Source organism: Camelina sativa, chromosome 3 (genome assembly GCF_030686135.1).
Source record: "Camelina sativa cultivar CO46 ecotype springtype chromosome 3, ASM3068613v1".
Classification (NCBI taxonomy): domain Eukaryota; kingdom Viridiplantae; phylum Streptophyta; class Magnoliopsida; order Brassicales; family Brassicaceae; genus Camelina; species Camelina sativa.
The window spans coordinates 8,804,125-8,818,492 of record NC_141882.1 but is presented as its reverse complement, the minus strand read 5'-3'; the positions used below and the strand labels follow the sequence as shown (position 1 = coordinate 8,818,492).

Sequence of the window (14,368 nt, the reverse complement as noted above, 5' to 3'; positions counted from 1 at the left end):
GAATTGATGCCCTTTACAACATTGGTAACAGAGGAAGGAAAGTCTAGGTCGATCTAAAGCATAAAGCTGTAGTTGTGGATAAAGTTAGTGTGACTATGTTCCTTTTTTTCTTTCTTCTCTTTCTTAGATTTGATTTATTTTGATGAGGTATGCTCACATGAGATAGTTCACCATATTGTTCAGGTTGAAATAGTTCTATCTATACTCGGGAATCCATGTCTCATATATATGAAGCACAAAACATTTAAACAGAATCTATTACACTTTTCAAGCCTTGTAGAAAAAGGGTTGTTCAAGAAACTGTTCAGCGTATGATCATTGTGAATATATGTACTACCATATGTCTCCCATTGGGTTAGCTGATTTTTTTTTTTTTTTTTTGTTCTAAACAGTTTCACTGTAATCTGCTTATTCTTTCATTGTTGTTCAACGTGTGTAATACTGTGCTGCTTAATACCATAGATTATGAATTGAATATCTGTTTCATATGATTGTATTGTGTGTTTTTAATTGGAAACTTTGTTAAGGCTTCTCTCATCTTGTTAAACCAACACGAAAATATAGGTGTTTCTTGGTATAGTATAATTATCTCATTTCCAATGAAATTTTAAATTCGAAGGACAATAATGTCAGTGATGCTACAGAACTTGATAACCATGTGTATTTATTTTACGAACATGACATATTGTACCTATTCAACCGAAACTAGACCATGTGGAAACTAGTATCTATTCAAGTAAAAGCTAAAAAGTTTCCATCTCAAATGAGAAATATCTTCATGATGCTAAAATTGGCTAGGACATTAGCATTTGAGTCTATGCATATGAAATTAATGGATCCGTATGTGTTGGGTGATGCACAGATTCAATAAATATGGATATAACTTCTAAGCTACCCATACTTATCTACATTGAATCATCTCACCATCCACTGCCGATGGTCATCTCTCCGGGTTTACATGTTTTAGTGTACACTCAGTCTTAGTGTCACATGAATCACTTAGCTTTTGAAAATAATGGTAGGGATGAAACTTGTTGATATTTAATTATGTGTACAAGTAGTGGCTTTTTGCATTGTTTTCTTACAAGATAAAATAATCTTGTTTTGGTGGACAACATATGATTTTAAAGCGTAACACTAATAAATTGTTGTTTTTCATATTCGAAGCTAGAGGTTGTTGATGATGTGGTATTCATCTTGTATTTTTTAGAGTTCAAATTAGTGTTAAAATGAAAAAACTATCAAATTAATTATGGTTGATAATCTGTAAAGATGGTTAACAAATAGGATTGTTTTAACATTTCAAGTGATCAGAAGTAAAATTGATTGGGTTAGTCATATCATATCTAGATATTTAGTTTTGTGGAGAAAACAAATCAAAACATAACAGTCAACATTCACTCATAAATGTCACCAAGTACAAGTCGCTCACCCAATCCTCACAAATGTGTACTGATAATCGTACGCAGAAACTAACATCATGTGGACGTTGACAGTAGAAATTAAAACAATGCTAACATCAGCTAAAATTTGTATATGGTTTTCTAATAGTTCAATTATGTGATATGCTCCTTTCAGAACATATGTGAAAATATCAAGCAAGAATATTTTAGACTGAAAATCCAGAATTAATTTTCTAGTTTTGATTTTACGTACCCGTACGTGCTTCATGCATAATGCCTAAGAGCACTCCCATCGGTCATTCCGTTGGGATGTATTTCAATTTTTTAATAATTAAGTGAATGAAAAATAATATTTTAATCTGAAATTTCCAGCGATCTGTGTCTCTGTCGAGAGTGTTTTACATACCCACAGACACGCATGTGTCATTTATCTAGAAGTTACAGTTTATTTAGGAACGAAAAATAATTGGAACGAAAATATATATATATATATATATATATATATAATATAAGGTAAAGGCCCTCTCGTCTTAACCTTATATCATATATATATATATATATATATATATATATATTTTTGGAACGAAAAATAATTTTTTTAGTTAGCTCCTTCGAGTCTTCGACCCTAGTTCAAAACTAATAAGAACTTGTCGTCACAATCTTAGAAGCATTAAAAATAGAGTTCGTTTGGTCCAACTTTTTGTTAGTTGGTAAACTCTGTCTTTTATTCAATGTGCCCACCTTCGTTTTTTATAGACTCATGCACGTCATCACTCACCAACATATTTTGGTTAAAAGGAATATAGAGAGATTCTTTTTATTTACTAACCAAATTTAGCACTATGATAAGTTAAGAAACTAAAGAAGATTTGTTTATTTCATTTCATCAAGCTGATTTCGTGGGCCATAAGTGATCAACTATAGTTACCAAAAAAAGACATAAACTCCAAATCTCCAACACCTTCAAAGAGTTAACCTTTTCAAGATTTCTATAAATACAATCCTCTATAGAGTGTTTTCAGTCATAACAAGAATATAGTTTCTTGCAGTCATAACAAAAAGCTTATCGCTTTTCTTTTTTTTTGCATAAGCAGCGCAGAGAGGTTGAGACGCGGTTACGTATACAATCAGATTTCTATTTTTTTTATTAGTCTTTTTTACCTATATCATAGTTATAGATATATTTTACTTTTATTAAATTTATTTATGTATAAGAAAGCTTTTTGTAAATCTAAAGATACTCCAATCTTTGAACGGAGAGAACTAGCTAGGTTTCAGTCGCTCATCTAATAACATTACGGTGACTGTTTGAGTGGAATTTTCATAGTTTTTTTCCCAAGACTTAATTCAAAGTTTAGGGGATTGAAATTAACATATATAATTTTTTTTGATCAAAACAGATGTTATCATTCCATTAAGATAGAAGGTAACATACAAAGTAGAAAGTGTTTTTAGGATACAATATAAAGAGAACAACAAAGAGACATAAGTAGATAGGAACAATCGATAGTAAAAGCTTGAGAGCTATGAACCGCATGCTAAGGAGCAAACTGGGACTTGTGAGATCAAGGCAAATCGATTTGAACTCCATGAACAGGTCAATGGAGGAAGAGGTGGTCATTGTCTTGGGTCGAAGACAAAGTGGCGATGAAAGGTCCAAAGTTGACTGTCTCACCAGAGTGAGGGGGCTACGCTAGGTAGAACTTTGAGAAGAGGTCGAGCAAGGATAGAACTCGGAGGACCGAAAGCTACTGAAGTAGATGCAGGTCCAAGGTTGAGTGAGAAGGACTTAAAAAGGTTGTGGTAACCATTACTCTTTGAAGTGGAAGTCATAATGCCACTAATCTTCAAGTTTCTGTGAGGGGGCTTCATAAAGTAGATGATTTGCAGTTTAGAGAGCTTTGCAATCAGGCGAGGTGGATAAAGGAGGCTGGTGAAAACAAGGTAACCCCAACATTGTAAATGTGGGATCATAATGCCAAGCTTCACCAAGCAGTCTCCCTCAAAGATAGCATCCCTAGGAGATCCGACAAGAGCGGTTTTCAAATAACTCTCATACCGTTCTAACAATGATGGTGGCTTAAGGATCAGAAGCAGTCTTCGAACTAGTGATACCACTGGGCAAACCAAGTATTTATTAAGGAGGGAGAGAGTGGAGTTTAGACCAAACCTGGATTCACATTGAACTCGACACAAAGGGTTTTCAAGCAAATTATAAGAATCCAATATTCTGCTATCGAGGAAGCCTCGTCTTGACCAAGCAGATAACATTGGGACTAAACAATTTGAACTTGATATAAAGCGATTATAGACAGGTCGGGGAAGGTTCCAGTGTGGGGATGAATCATAGTCTAAGCAGAGTAGACTATCTACCAGAGTTCCAAAGTAAGATTGGGGAGCAAACCTAGGCCAAAGAGATAGCGAGGTTGGGACAGAGCAAGTCGGAGTGATGGTGTTCTTTTCCAAGATCTTCAAAGGCTCCGATGTCAATACAGAGCTCCCGTCCCACTGCCGCCAAGTAAAACACTTGGAGGGAGGATATAACTCCGAGGATCGGTGAGATGTTATGGTTTACTGTGGAAAAAAACCAGATCAAGAGATAATCACCAAGAGAACCAGGGCATTCGGGGGGTTGAGGGGTGAACTCAGGCAGTTGGGTACTCAGACGAGCAGCCTCACTAAGAGAGGAGGATAGAAGCGGAGGAACGATGGACGGTGGATGAAGCTGATGCAAAAATGGAGTTGAGATCTGGGCTCTCAAAAGGACTCCGGTGAAGAAAAACAAAGATACGAACGAGAATTGCAGACAAGAGTAGTAAAGTAGCAGAGAAGTTGAGAGATCCCGACGTCGGCGAGCCAGAGTTCTACCAGTGTCGGAAGAAGAAGAATAAAACAGCGCCTTGATTATCGTGCCTGACAGAGAATTAGGACGAACCTCGAAATTAACATATATAATTGAAAGTTTTTTCTTTATATTAGTGTTACGTTGTCCAAGATATTGTCTAGTGGTAACAAGACGGACGCGTGGGACATTAACACGTTTCAAATTCGATTCATCTGCTGCATGAAACTAATTATCTATAGACATTCACATTGATATAGACTCTTGTTTACGACTCTGAAAAAATATCTATATGTAGACTGCAAATTTCTTAAGACTTAATCTGGACCTTTCGATCAATCCTCAATTAAAAAAATAAATACTGTTACGCCTGAACTCTTTTAAATCATAAATTTTCCACCAGAAAACAGTATTATTTTATCTTTTAAAAAAACAGTTACATATGCAAACCCATAACTTGTATACTTGTAAAATAAAAGGTCAACAAATTAAATTTGTTCTTTTCATTACTATCACAAGACTGTACTTTATGATATTTTTCATTGATTTTTATTTATATCCACATGAAAACTAAACTATTATTGTCGTTTGCATTTTTTGCTACCTGCGAAAATTCCATTGAAAAATATGGTGGATGGATGTGGCCGGTCGGTGTTAATATCTGAAAAATGGGGACAGAACGTTTTAACGCCACGGAACTAGAGAACATTACCGAACGTTCATAATCCACATTATTGACTACAATCTTCTTCTACTACATACTGTTTTCATGCTTTTTTTCGATTACATACTAATATAATTTTAGCTATCAAAATCCAAGGTATTATTATCTTTTTAGTTTAGAAGGAGCTTCGGAACGAAGAGAAGAACAATTGTTTAAGTTAGCTCCTTCGAGTCTTCGACCCTAGCTCAAACCAAGAACTCGTCGCCACAATCTTGGAAGTAAAAATAGAGTTCGTTTGGTCCAAATTTTGTTAGTTGGTAAACTCTGTCTTTATTCAGTGCCCACCTCCCTTTTTTATAGACTCACGTCACTGACCAATATATGTTTCTCTTGTTCTAATTTATTAGCCAAATTTAGCACTATTATATTATAAGTTAAGAAACTATAGAAGATTTGTTTATTTCATTTGATCAAGCTGGTTCCGTGGGCCACAAGTGATCAACTATAGTTACCCAAAAAAAATGACAAACTCCAAGTCTCCAACACCATCAAAGAGTTAAAACCTGTTTCAAGGTTTCTATAAATACAAACCCCTATAGAGAGTGTTTTCACAAACCCATATACCAAAACAAAAACATAAACATAAACAAAAATCAATAAGTATGGAACTGTTACTTCCACACCCTTCGAACTCAACACCTCTCACCGTCCTCGGCTTCTTAGACCGAGCCGCCTCCGTCTACGGTGACTGCCCGTCCATTCTCCACACCGCAAACACCGTCCACACTTGGTCCGAAACCCATAACCGCTGTCTTCTAATCGCCTCCGCTCTCACTTCCTCCTCTCTCGGCATTAACCGAGGCCAAGTCGTCTCTGTCGTGGGGCCCAACGTCCCTTCCGTCTACGAGCTTCAGTTTGCTGTCCCAATGTCCGGAGCTATCTTAAACAACATCAACCCGCGTTTAGACGCACACGCACTCTCTGTCCTCCTACGTCACAGTGAATCCAAACTCGTTTTCGTCGACCCCAACTCCATCTCCTTAGTCCTCGAAGCAGTATCGCTCTTTGGACAACACGCGAAACCTCACCTCGTCCTCCTCGAGGATGATCAAGAAGACAGTTCTTCATCAGCTTCGGCCGCATCGGATTTTCTTGACACATACGAAGGAATCATGCAGAGAGGAGATTCGAGATTCAAATGGATCCGTCCTCAAACCGAATGGCACCCAATGGTTCTCAACTACACTTCTGGAACGACGTCTTCCCCCAAAGGAGTAGTGCTTAGCCACAGAGCAATTTTCATGCTAACCGTCAGCTCCATGCTTGACTGGTCTTTACCAAACCGACCGGTTTACTTGTGGACTCTACCGATGTTCCACGCCAACGGTTGGGGTTACACATGGGGTACTGCGGCCGTTGGAGCCACCAACGTATGCACCCGTAGAGTCGACGCGCCTACTATTTATAACTTGATCGATAAGCATGACGTGACTCACATGTGTGCTGCACCGATGGTTCTCAACATGCTTACCAACTACCCCTCTCGTAAACCGCTCAAGAACCCGGTTCAGGTATTAATAGATGTTTTGGTTTATCGTCAAACTTTGGTTTCTTATTAATCATAATCATGTAGAGGACTATTGAACCAACTCTGTTTTAGGGTTTATGAAGTTAAAAAAATTATGAAAACAGGTAATGACCGCCGGAGCTCCACCTCCGGCAGCCATCATCTCAAGAGCAGAATCCCTAGGTTTCAACGTCGGTCATGGATATGGTTTAACAGAAACCGGAGGCCCGGTGGTGTCATGTGCTTGGAAGTCTGAGTGGGATCATCTTGATCCATTGGAGCGAGCTAGACTGAAATCAAGACAAGGATTACGAACCGTCGGATTTGCGGAAGCCGATGTTAGAGACCCGAGAACCGGGAAGAGCGTGGAGCACGACGGCGTTTCTGTAGGAGAGATCGTTTTGAAAGGTGGATCGGTTATGCTGGGCTACTTCAAAGACCCGGAAGGAACCGCGGCATGTATGAGAGAGGACGGATGGTTCTACACCGGAGACGTTGGGGTTATACATAAAGATGGTTACTTGGAGGTTAAAGACCGGTCAAAGGATGTGATCATATGCGGAGGAGAGAACATAAGCAGCGCAGAGGTTGAGACGGTTCTGTATACTAATCCAGTTGTGAAGGAAGCCGCGGTGGTGGCTAAACCGGATAAGATGTGGGGAGAGACACCGTGTGCTTTTGTGAGCTTGAAGTATGATAATAACGGTGACGGGTCGGTGACTGAGAGGGAAATAAGGGAGTTTTGTAAGACGAAGTTACCTAAGTATATGGTGCCAAGGAAAGTGATTTTTCAGGAGGAGCTTCCAAAGACATCCACTGGAAAGATTCAAAAGTTTCTTCTTAGACAAATGGCTAAGTCCCTGCCTTAAATAATCCGCTTAAGTTATTGAGATTATGAAGAAATTAATTTATGAATGAAGTAAACTATAGACTTATCGATCTTTTGTGATATATTATTATTGTACCCTTAAGAAGGGATTAGTCGTTAAACATGTTGAAACATGCAAGCTTGCTATTATTGTTATAAGATTTGCAAAGATAAAACTGTTAACACTATACCTCATTCAGTGTTCAAGAAAGCGCTAGGCGGTATCTGGGCGGTGACTTAACGCCTAGCGCCTAGAACACTTAGTCGAGATATAGACGGTTTTTAGGCGGTTTAAGCGTTTACAACATAAAACATTATATATATAAAATTATACAAAAATATATATTATAAAAATAAAAAATTATAAATTATAAACAAAAGTAAGAAAAATACATTTATTTAAGTTATATTAACAACATATAAATGTTTATAATTACGTATATAGATATGAAACATAATAATTTAAATATATGTAATTTAAAAATCAAAAATAAATATTAAAATAAAATTTATGTAATTTTAAGCGGTTTAGGCGGTCATCAAGACCGCTTTCTTGAACACTGACCTCATTATTACATGTGTGGTTCTTTTAACTCTTGGCCTTGTTCTGTCTGAAAAATAAAATTAAGCCTAACAAAAAAAACTGAAGAAAACGACTATCGAAACGTAATTCCGGAATCAGTATTTAGCGATAAATTCCTCTATAGATATCCAATGAATATGTATTGATTTTTTTTTTGTCAAAACAGAATCGTTTGGTGTGTGTAAGAAGTAAAAGATAGAGAGGGAAGCAAAGTACTTCGTCGAGTTTATCTTATTGGGAATTTTGAGAAATTTCTTACATTGATCAAAATAATGATTATGTAACAGGCCCCACGTACACTTGTTTGACCAATTCGCATACTTGTGTTTTGTATGGTTTGAATCTTGATGGTAACGTGATCTTGTGTTAATACACGAATCGTTCGTCCTAGCCGCTTCTTTCTGGCACAATTCCCGATGTCTCTTCTCTCGGTAGCGTCGATTCCGATCGGCGTCGCTGGAAAACTGTTTCTGCTTCCCTATGCTCTTCTCTTCCTTTTAAGTTTATTTTCGTTTTGTTCCGGTGGTGAACGAACCGGAGGTTCACCATGTCTCCACCCTGCAAATCCGGCCATGCTTCAGCTTCATTCCCTCCCCCTCACTCCGTCTCTCTCGGTGGTTCCTCTCAGTGAGGTGATTCTCATGAGGTTCCAGCCCTTCATCGATAAATCTGAGATCTCAGAACGCTTATGCCTCTTTGTGCTTCGTCTTTGTCACACGCCTCCCTCGAAGTCAACTTTTTCATCTCTCTGCTCCTTGGATCTGGATCCCCTCACCAAACTTTTGGCTCGGTTGCAGTTGGACAGGAGCTCTGTGTTGTTATTGGAGCTGTGCAAGATCTCGCCAAGGCCTCGCGACTCAACCTATGTACCTCATAGTCCCAGGTTTGTTCCAAACCTTCTTCCGCCTTCCTGTAGCATAACCTTGTGTCGATTCATGGAATCATTTGTCCGAAGACTGCAATTGAAACATAATCACTCATGTGTGATCTGTTGTTGCAAAGTTTGTTTGAGAACCCTGCCTCTAGAACTGTCTAGGTTCGTTACTTTTGACTGCCAAAGATTGATGAGGACCGGCATTATGACTTCGTCTCAACTGAGCGATGGTTACCGGTTCCTCTTGGATCTAACCCCTTTGTTTAAGCTGCTCCCTGAACTAGCTCAAATGCATCTCTGCCGTGTTTGTGCTGAAACCAGAAGCAATAGGAATTTCGGCATTATGACCTTCTCTCCAAGAAGAGAAAGTTACCGACACCTTCCCAGCCTTCTCTACACACCTTCCATGCGACCTGCTTATTCCCAAGTACATTTCATCAATGTCAGGAAGTGTGTTCACCCTTGGCAAAGGCTGATGAGTATCGACATTATGATCATAGCTCCATGGGCTTTGGTTACCGAAACCTCCTCTAGCAAGCCATGTCCAACCTTAACCCTCCATCCACCCTCCTCCTTTCCAATGAGCAGAACAAACCATCTAGTCTCTCGGCCATGGAATTCCCCAAAAAGTCCCAATTTCAAACTGATAAGGACAATCTACCACTCTTCCGTTGTATCAGCGAATGTGGCGTCGACTACCCCGAAGTTCACTTGCGGTTTGATGCTCCTTTGCTCAAATCTCCAACATCTCTTGGACATGTTTGTCAATTTATCTATCTTTAACTTTGTTGCACATGTTTATCTATCAAGCTTTGTGATGAAAAATCTCACCCTTGTAACCATGCTACTCTATTTCGTTTGAATGAAAGTAATGGTCTGTTTGTTCAAAAAAAAAAAAAAAAAAAAAAAAACATGATCTTGTGTTTAGTTTGTAAATTGGCCATTTTAGGTAGACTGTGTCAATGTGATTTGGAATCCAAAATCAGGGTTAGAGGCTTAGTATGATGTTATCTAGTATAAAATACAGTTTATTGTTATATGTTTGTGAATGTTAATAAAATCATGTGTTACTGGTTTTGTGACTATTAAATGCTATTGTATTTTTTTCATTCAAAAAGGTGTCACCATTAATTTTTTTATTTCTAAGAAATCTAGCGTTATTGATATACGAATATTTCATATTTCCTCATCAGAAGACGTAACTTTCAAAATCTCAATAAGTTTTTTGAAATATAAAGCACACTGGAAATTAATAGTTTTTTCTTTCATATTTGAAAATTAACCAGCTCTTCTTGAATACATGTCCCACTAGCCTCTTGTTAAGATTTGTTTGTTTGTCCCGAGTACGATGTACTATTAAACCTAATTTGGGTCCATATTTCGATGAGTTGAGTCGGATCAGTTTGGATTCATGTTGTTCATTTTTTTTTTCTTCTATAGGTTAAAGTTCAAGTGGTACACTAAAATTACTAAAATAAATAAGCGTTATAAAATTTTAGTTCAAAGTATAATTAAGTATAGATGATGTGGTAATTAAGGTCAAAATTAATATTGAATTATGTGTAAAACTGTAAAAGTAGCTGGGACTAATTTGTTAGTTGATCGATCGTGGTCACAAATCTATGTAAACTGTCTTTAGACTCTTTATTATATGCCCACCAACATTATATTATAGGTCGTTCACCTTGTGTTTTAGGGAAATTACTAGAGATTCTCTCATCGCCAATTTTATACTTCATTAAAAAGCTAAAGAACTTTAGCTTATCTTGTTTCATTTCATCAAGTTGGCCATATGTAATAATGTAGTTATTGTTACAACGTATTAAAAAAAAAATGATAACACTGATCAAAACTGGAAACCTTATTGAATTCATAGAAAGCTAAAAACCCCTAATGAGTGTTTTTACAAAGTCATAACGATAATATAGTTTCTTGCAGCTAAATAATGAAACTCTTATTTCCACATCCATCAAATTCAACACCTCTTACCGTCCTCGGCTTCTTGGACCGAGCCGCTTCCGTCTACAGCAATTGTCCGTCCATCCTCCATACCACAAACACCATCCGATCCACACATGGTCTGAAACTCACATTCGCTGACTCCGAAACGCCTCGGCTCTCACCTCGTACGTACGTCCTCACTCGGAATTAGCCGAGCCTATTCTTTTTGACTAATCAATTTGTCTCATTTCAATCATCTTAACTTTTTTTTTTGAACAAAAATCAATCATCTTAACTTATACACAAATTTTTGGTTTTCTGCTGAAGATTAATTATTCATAACATTTTCTAACGTGTGTATAGTTTAATGAATGCATTATATGTTCTATTTTACACTTTCAAATTCATTTAAAACATAATGTGGATTTTGAAATCCAAAAACAAATCATTAGGGGGGTGTATTCAACTTGACATTTTAAGTGATTTGTGCGAAATTTACAAATTCTATGTTATTGAATCATAGATTTTGAAAAGTCTATTAAAATCAACTGTTATTGAAATGATGATTTAAAATTCTACTTTAAAATCCATTAAAATCCACTGTTATTGAACTGATGATTTAAAAATTTATTTTAAAATCCACTGTTATTCAAAACAATTTTGTGGATTAGGATTTTAATAATTTTTAGAATTCTAGAGGATTCTGGTGGATTTGTTTAGTTAAAAATACTGAAATCCAAATCTCATGGTTTTAGGAGGGATTTGAAAGAATTTTACACAAAATCATATGAACTTCCCTAAAATCTATCAAAATTCTAAATTTCCTAAATTCCATCAAATTCTCCAAAATCATGGTTTGAATACACCCCCCTAAATGAATAACATGGGATTTTAACAAGTATTTGTAAATCATATAACCAATAACACATAATTTTGATAAGTAATTTAAAATCAATGATTGAATAACACATGATTTTTGTTTGGATTTCCAAATCCATTAAAATCATAGAACCAATAACCCCACCTAAAACATGTTATTTCAAAATCCATATATTTTAATTTTATTATTTACAATTCTATATAAATTTAAAATATAACAAATCTAAATGCATGCTCATTTTTTATTTATCGTCAAACTCTTTCACTTTCTTCTTTGTACTCTCTATTTTTCTTTTTGTATCTTCACCTCCGACAGATAAAAAGTTAAGAACTATATTTCCTCATACAAAAAATGGTAAATTATGAGTTCTTATTCTCTTCAATAAACGGTGATGGTATATTTGGATTATGATTAACGATCACCATAGCTCGGTGATATTCTTCTTTCTGTATAATTAAATTACGCCCCTATGTAAAAATAATAACTATTTATCATCCTTTGAGATCAAGGACGTATAAAGGATTAACACTGTAGTTAGAAGAACGTGGTTGTGGGAGAACGGTCCACATCAGTCACACTCTTGCAAGATATATAGATGCCCCCGTTGGATATGATTTAGTCACATCAAGAGATTAGTACTAATCTATTTATTCTGTTAAAGATTTATGGAATCGTTTAGAGATGCGAATTATTATGATTAGTGAGTTAGAAAAGTACTTCAATTATTCATCTGACACATTTAAGAATGTTTTTTTTTTTTAAAGTCACATCGTTTTAAATATTGCTAAGTTAGATGATTTTTTTTGTCGACATTTAATTTTGTAGGTTGATAAATTACATAGAACTAGTAGTGGTTTTCCTTTACTTGGTGAATTTGGCTAACTATGCCTTTTCTCAGCCCCTCGGGGTTGTTTTGTTTAATTCTTGTCTATTTTGGATGAGGATGCTAGAGGAACTGCGTTCCCTAGAAGAACTCGTGTATAATTTTTTATAACTTTCGTAATAAATTTGGAGGGGACGTTCCCTCTCACCTACCAAAAAAAAAACTAGTCCATTTTACCTGTATTTTAATAGTTATACTTTAATTTTTAATAATTTCTTCCAATAAAAGCCAGTCTTTTTGTAAAGTTGGATATTTACACTTCAATCTCCTCCGAAAATGATTCTCAGTAGAGAACTAGAGATTCAATCGCTCAGCTAATATGATATCACAGTGACTGTTTGTTTAAAAATGTCATATTTTCCCAAAAAAACAGGATTCAAGCGTTCCATGATTGAGTTATATATTTTAAAAAATAATTTGAAAAGTGTTTTCTTAATTAGAAATATTTCAGGTTCGCCGCTCCAAAATTTTTAAACATGTAATGATAAAAGCCACGCTTCATACGTGTTTTTAATTTGCTATCAGTGATTACTTCTCACAAATGTTTAATGCTAGTATTCGTACTAGTACTAAGTTACTAACTAAGCAGATATATGATGTAAAATAAAATTATTTTTGTGAAATAATTATTTTACATGATAATTATATATATATATATATATATATATATTAGACGATATGGATAAATTTTGACTCGTGGTTCATGTGCTGAAGTTATGCATACTTAATATTAAAATGTTACTGTATTCATAATTTATTCTAAACGGCCGAAAGATAAAGTTAGAAAAAAGGAGAGTGAAGCCAATAATGAATAACCCATAGTTCCATACCATATCATGATTAATTAACTTGGAAAAAGAATGAGTGGCTTTAATCAGTATCTCTCAATTAGTTATATACTTAGTTGCAGCATCATAACTAATTGGTTCTCAAATGAAACTGTATTATACAAGGCCACGTGAGGGAATTAAAAAGATTCATACCAATAAACTATTGTTTTTTACAAGTTAGCTTGTACCATAAGTCTTATCAACTGATAAATTGAGGGCAAGTCTAAGAGCTTATTTTTATCGACGAAAAGAGAGGATTAGATTAGATAGAGAGCGAACCTCGATGAGCTCGATAGAGAAAGCGGTGGAGGTGGTGGGTGTAGAGGATGAAGACTGGGGGCAGCGGCGGTTATGGTCGAAGCAAGGGAGTGTGTTCCCAAAAGAGAGGAAGCTGGTTAAGACGATGATTATGAAGACTCTCTTTTCATCTCGATCTCCTTTAAAGTCCAAGCAGCAGGTACCAGAGCTTCCGAGGAACAAGCGCGTCCATGTCCACGCTCCGGTAGCTTTCAAATGATATTTAATATTATGGGTCTTCATTAATTAGACAAATAATTTTCAGTATTAAAGAGTAGATTATGTTAAATTATTCATGTGTCCCAAATTAATGATCTCTCTTTCTTGGAAAGAGTTTAATTTAATTTATACTACTAGTGTTGAGGATGATTTGTGTGTGTGTGTGTTTTTTTTTTTGCTTTAAGAAAAATCGATGTTTATGTGTTACTAATTTCACTAATCTCTTTGTATATGTATATTTCTCGTGTTGTACTGTTAATATAAGATTTATCATTTACTAACAATAATGTTTAATGAAATATCTGTATATTGTTTCCAGAGTTCAAAATAGAAAAGCTTTCCAAATACGCTAAAACTACAAAACCAATATGAGTGTAAAAATTAATATAGTATAATCGGAGTTCTGATTTATTGGCTTATATTATAGATAATTAAGATATACGTAGATAATTAATTTGGTAATCTAAACCCAACATTTTTTTAAAAAGGTTGTGAATCGCTCTCCGTAAAATGATAA

At 35.7% G+C, this 14,368-nt stretch overlaps 1 protein-coding gene across 1 annotated transcript; it reads left to right on the top strand.

Annotated features, from left to right (window-relative positions):
* The first annotated feature begins 5,292 nt into the window (after positions 1-5,292).
* On the top strand, positions 5,293-7,520 carry LOC104776273 (putative acyl-activating enzyme 9). Its single transcript, XM_010500304.2, has 2 exons — positions 5,293-6,480; positions 6,602-7,520. The coding sequence occupies exons 1-2, from the start codon at positions 5,572-5,574 to the stop codon at positions 7,343-7,345; spliced, it is 1,653 nt and encodes a 550-aa protein (XP_010498606.2). The 5' UTR covers positions 5,293-5,571; the 3' UTR covers positions 7,346-7,520.
* Positions 7,521-14,368: the final 6,848 nt, after the last annotated feature.

Coding starts and splice junctions, on each gene's coding strand:
- LOC104776273 (XM_010500304.2), top strand. CDS start 5,572: ATGGAACTGTTACTTCCACACCCTTCGAACTCAACACCTCTCACCGTC. Junction 6,481..6,601: donor CGCTCAAGAACCCGGTTCAG/GTATTAATAGAT, acceptor TTATGAAAACAG/GTAATGACCGCCGGAGCTCC.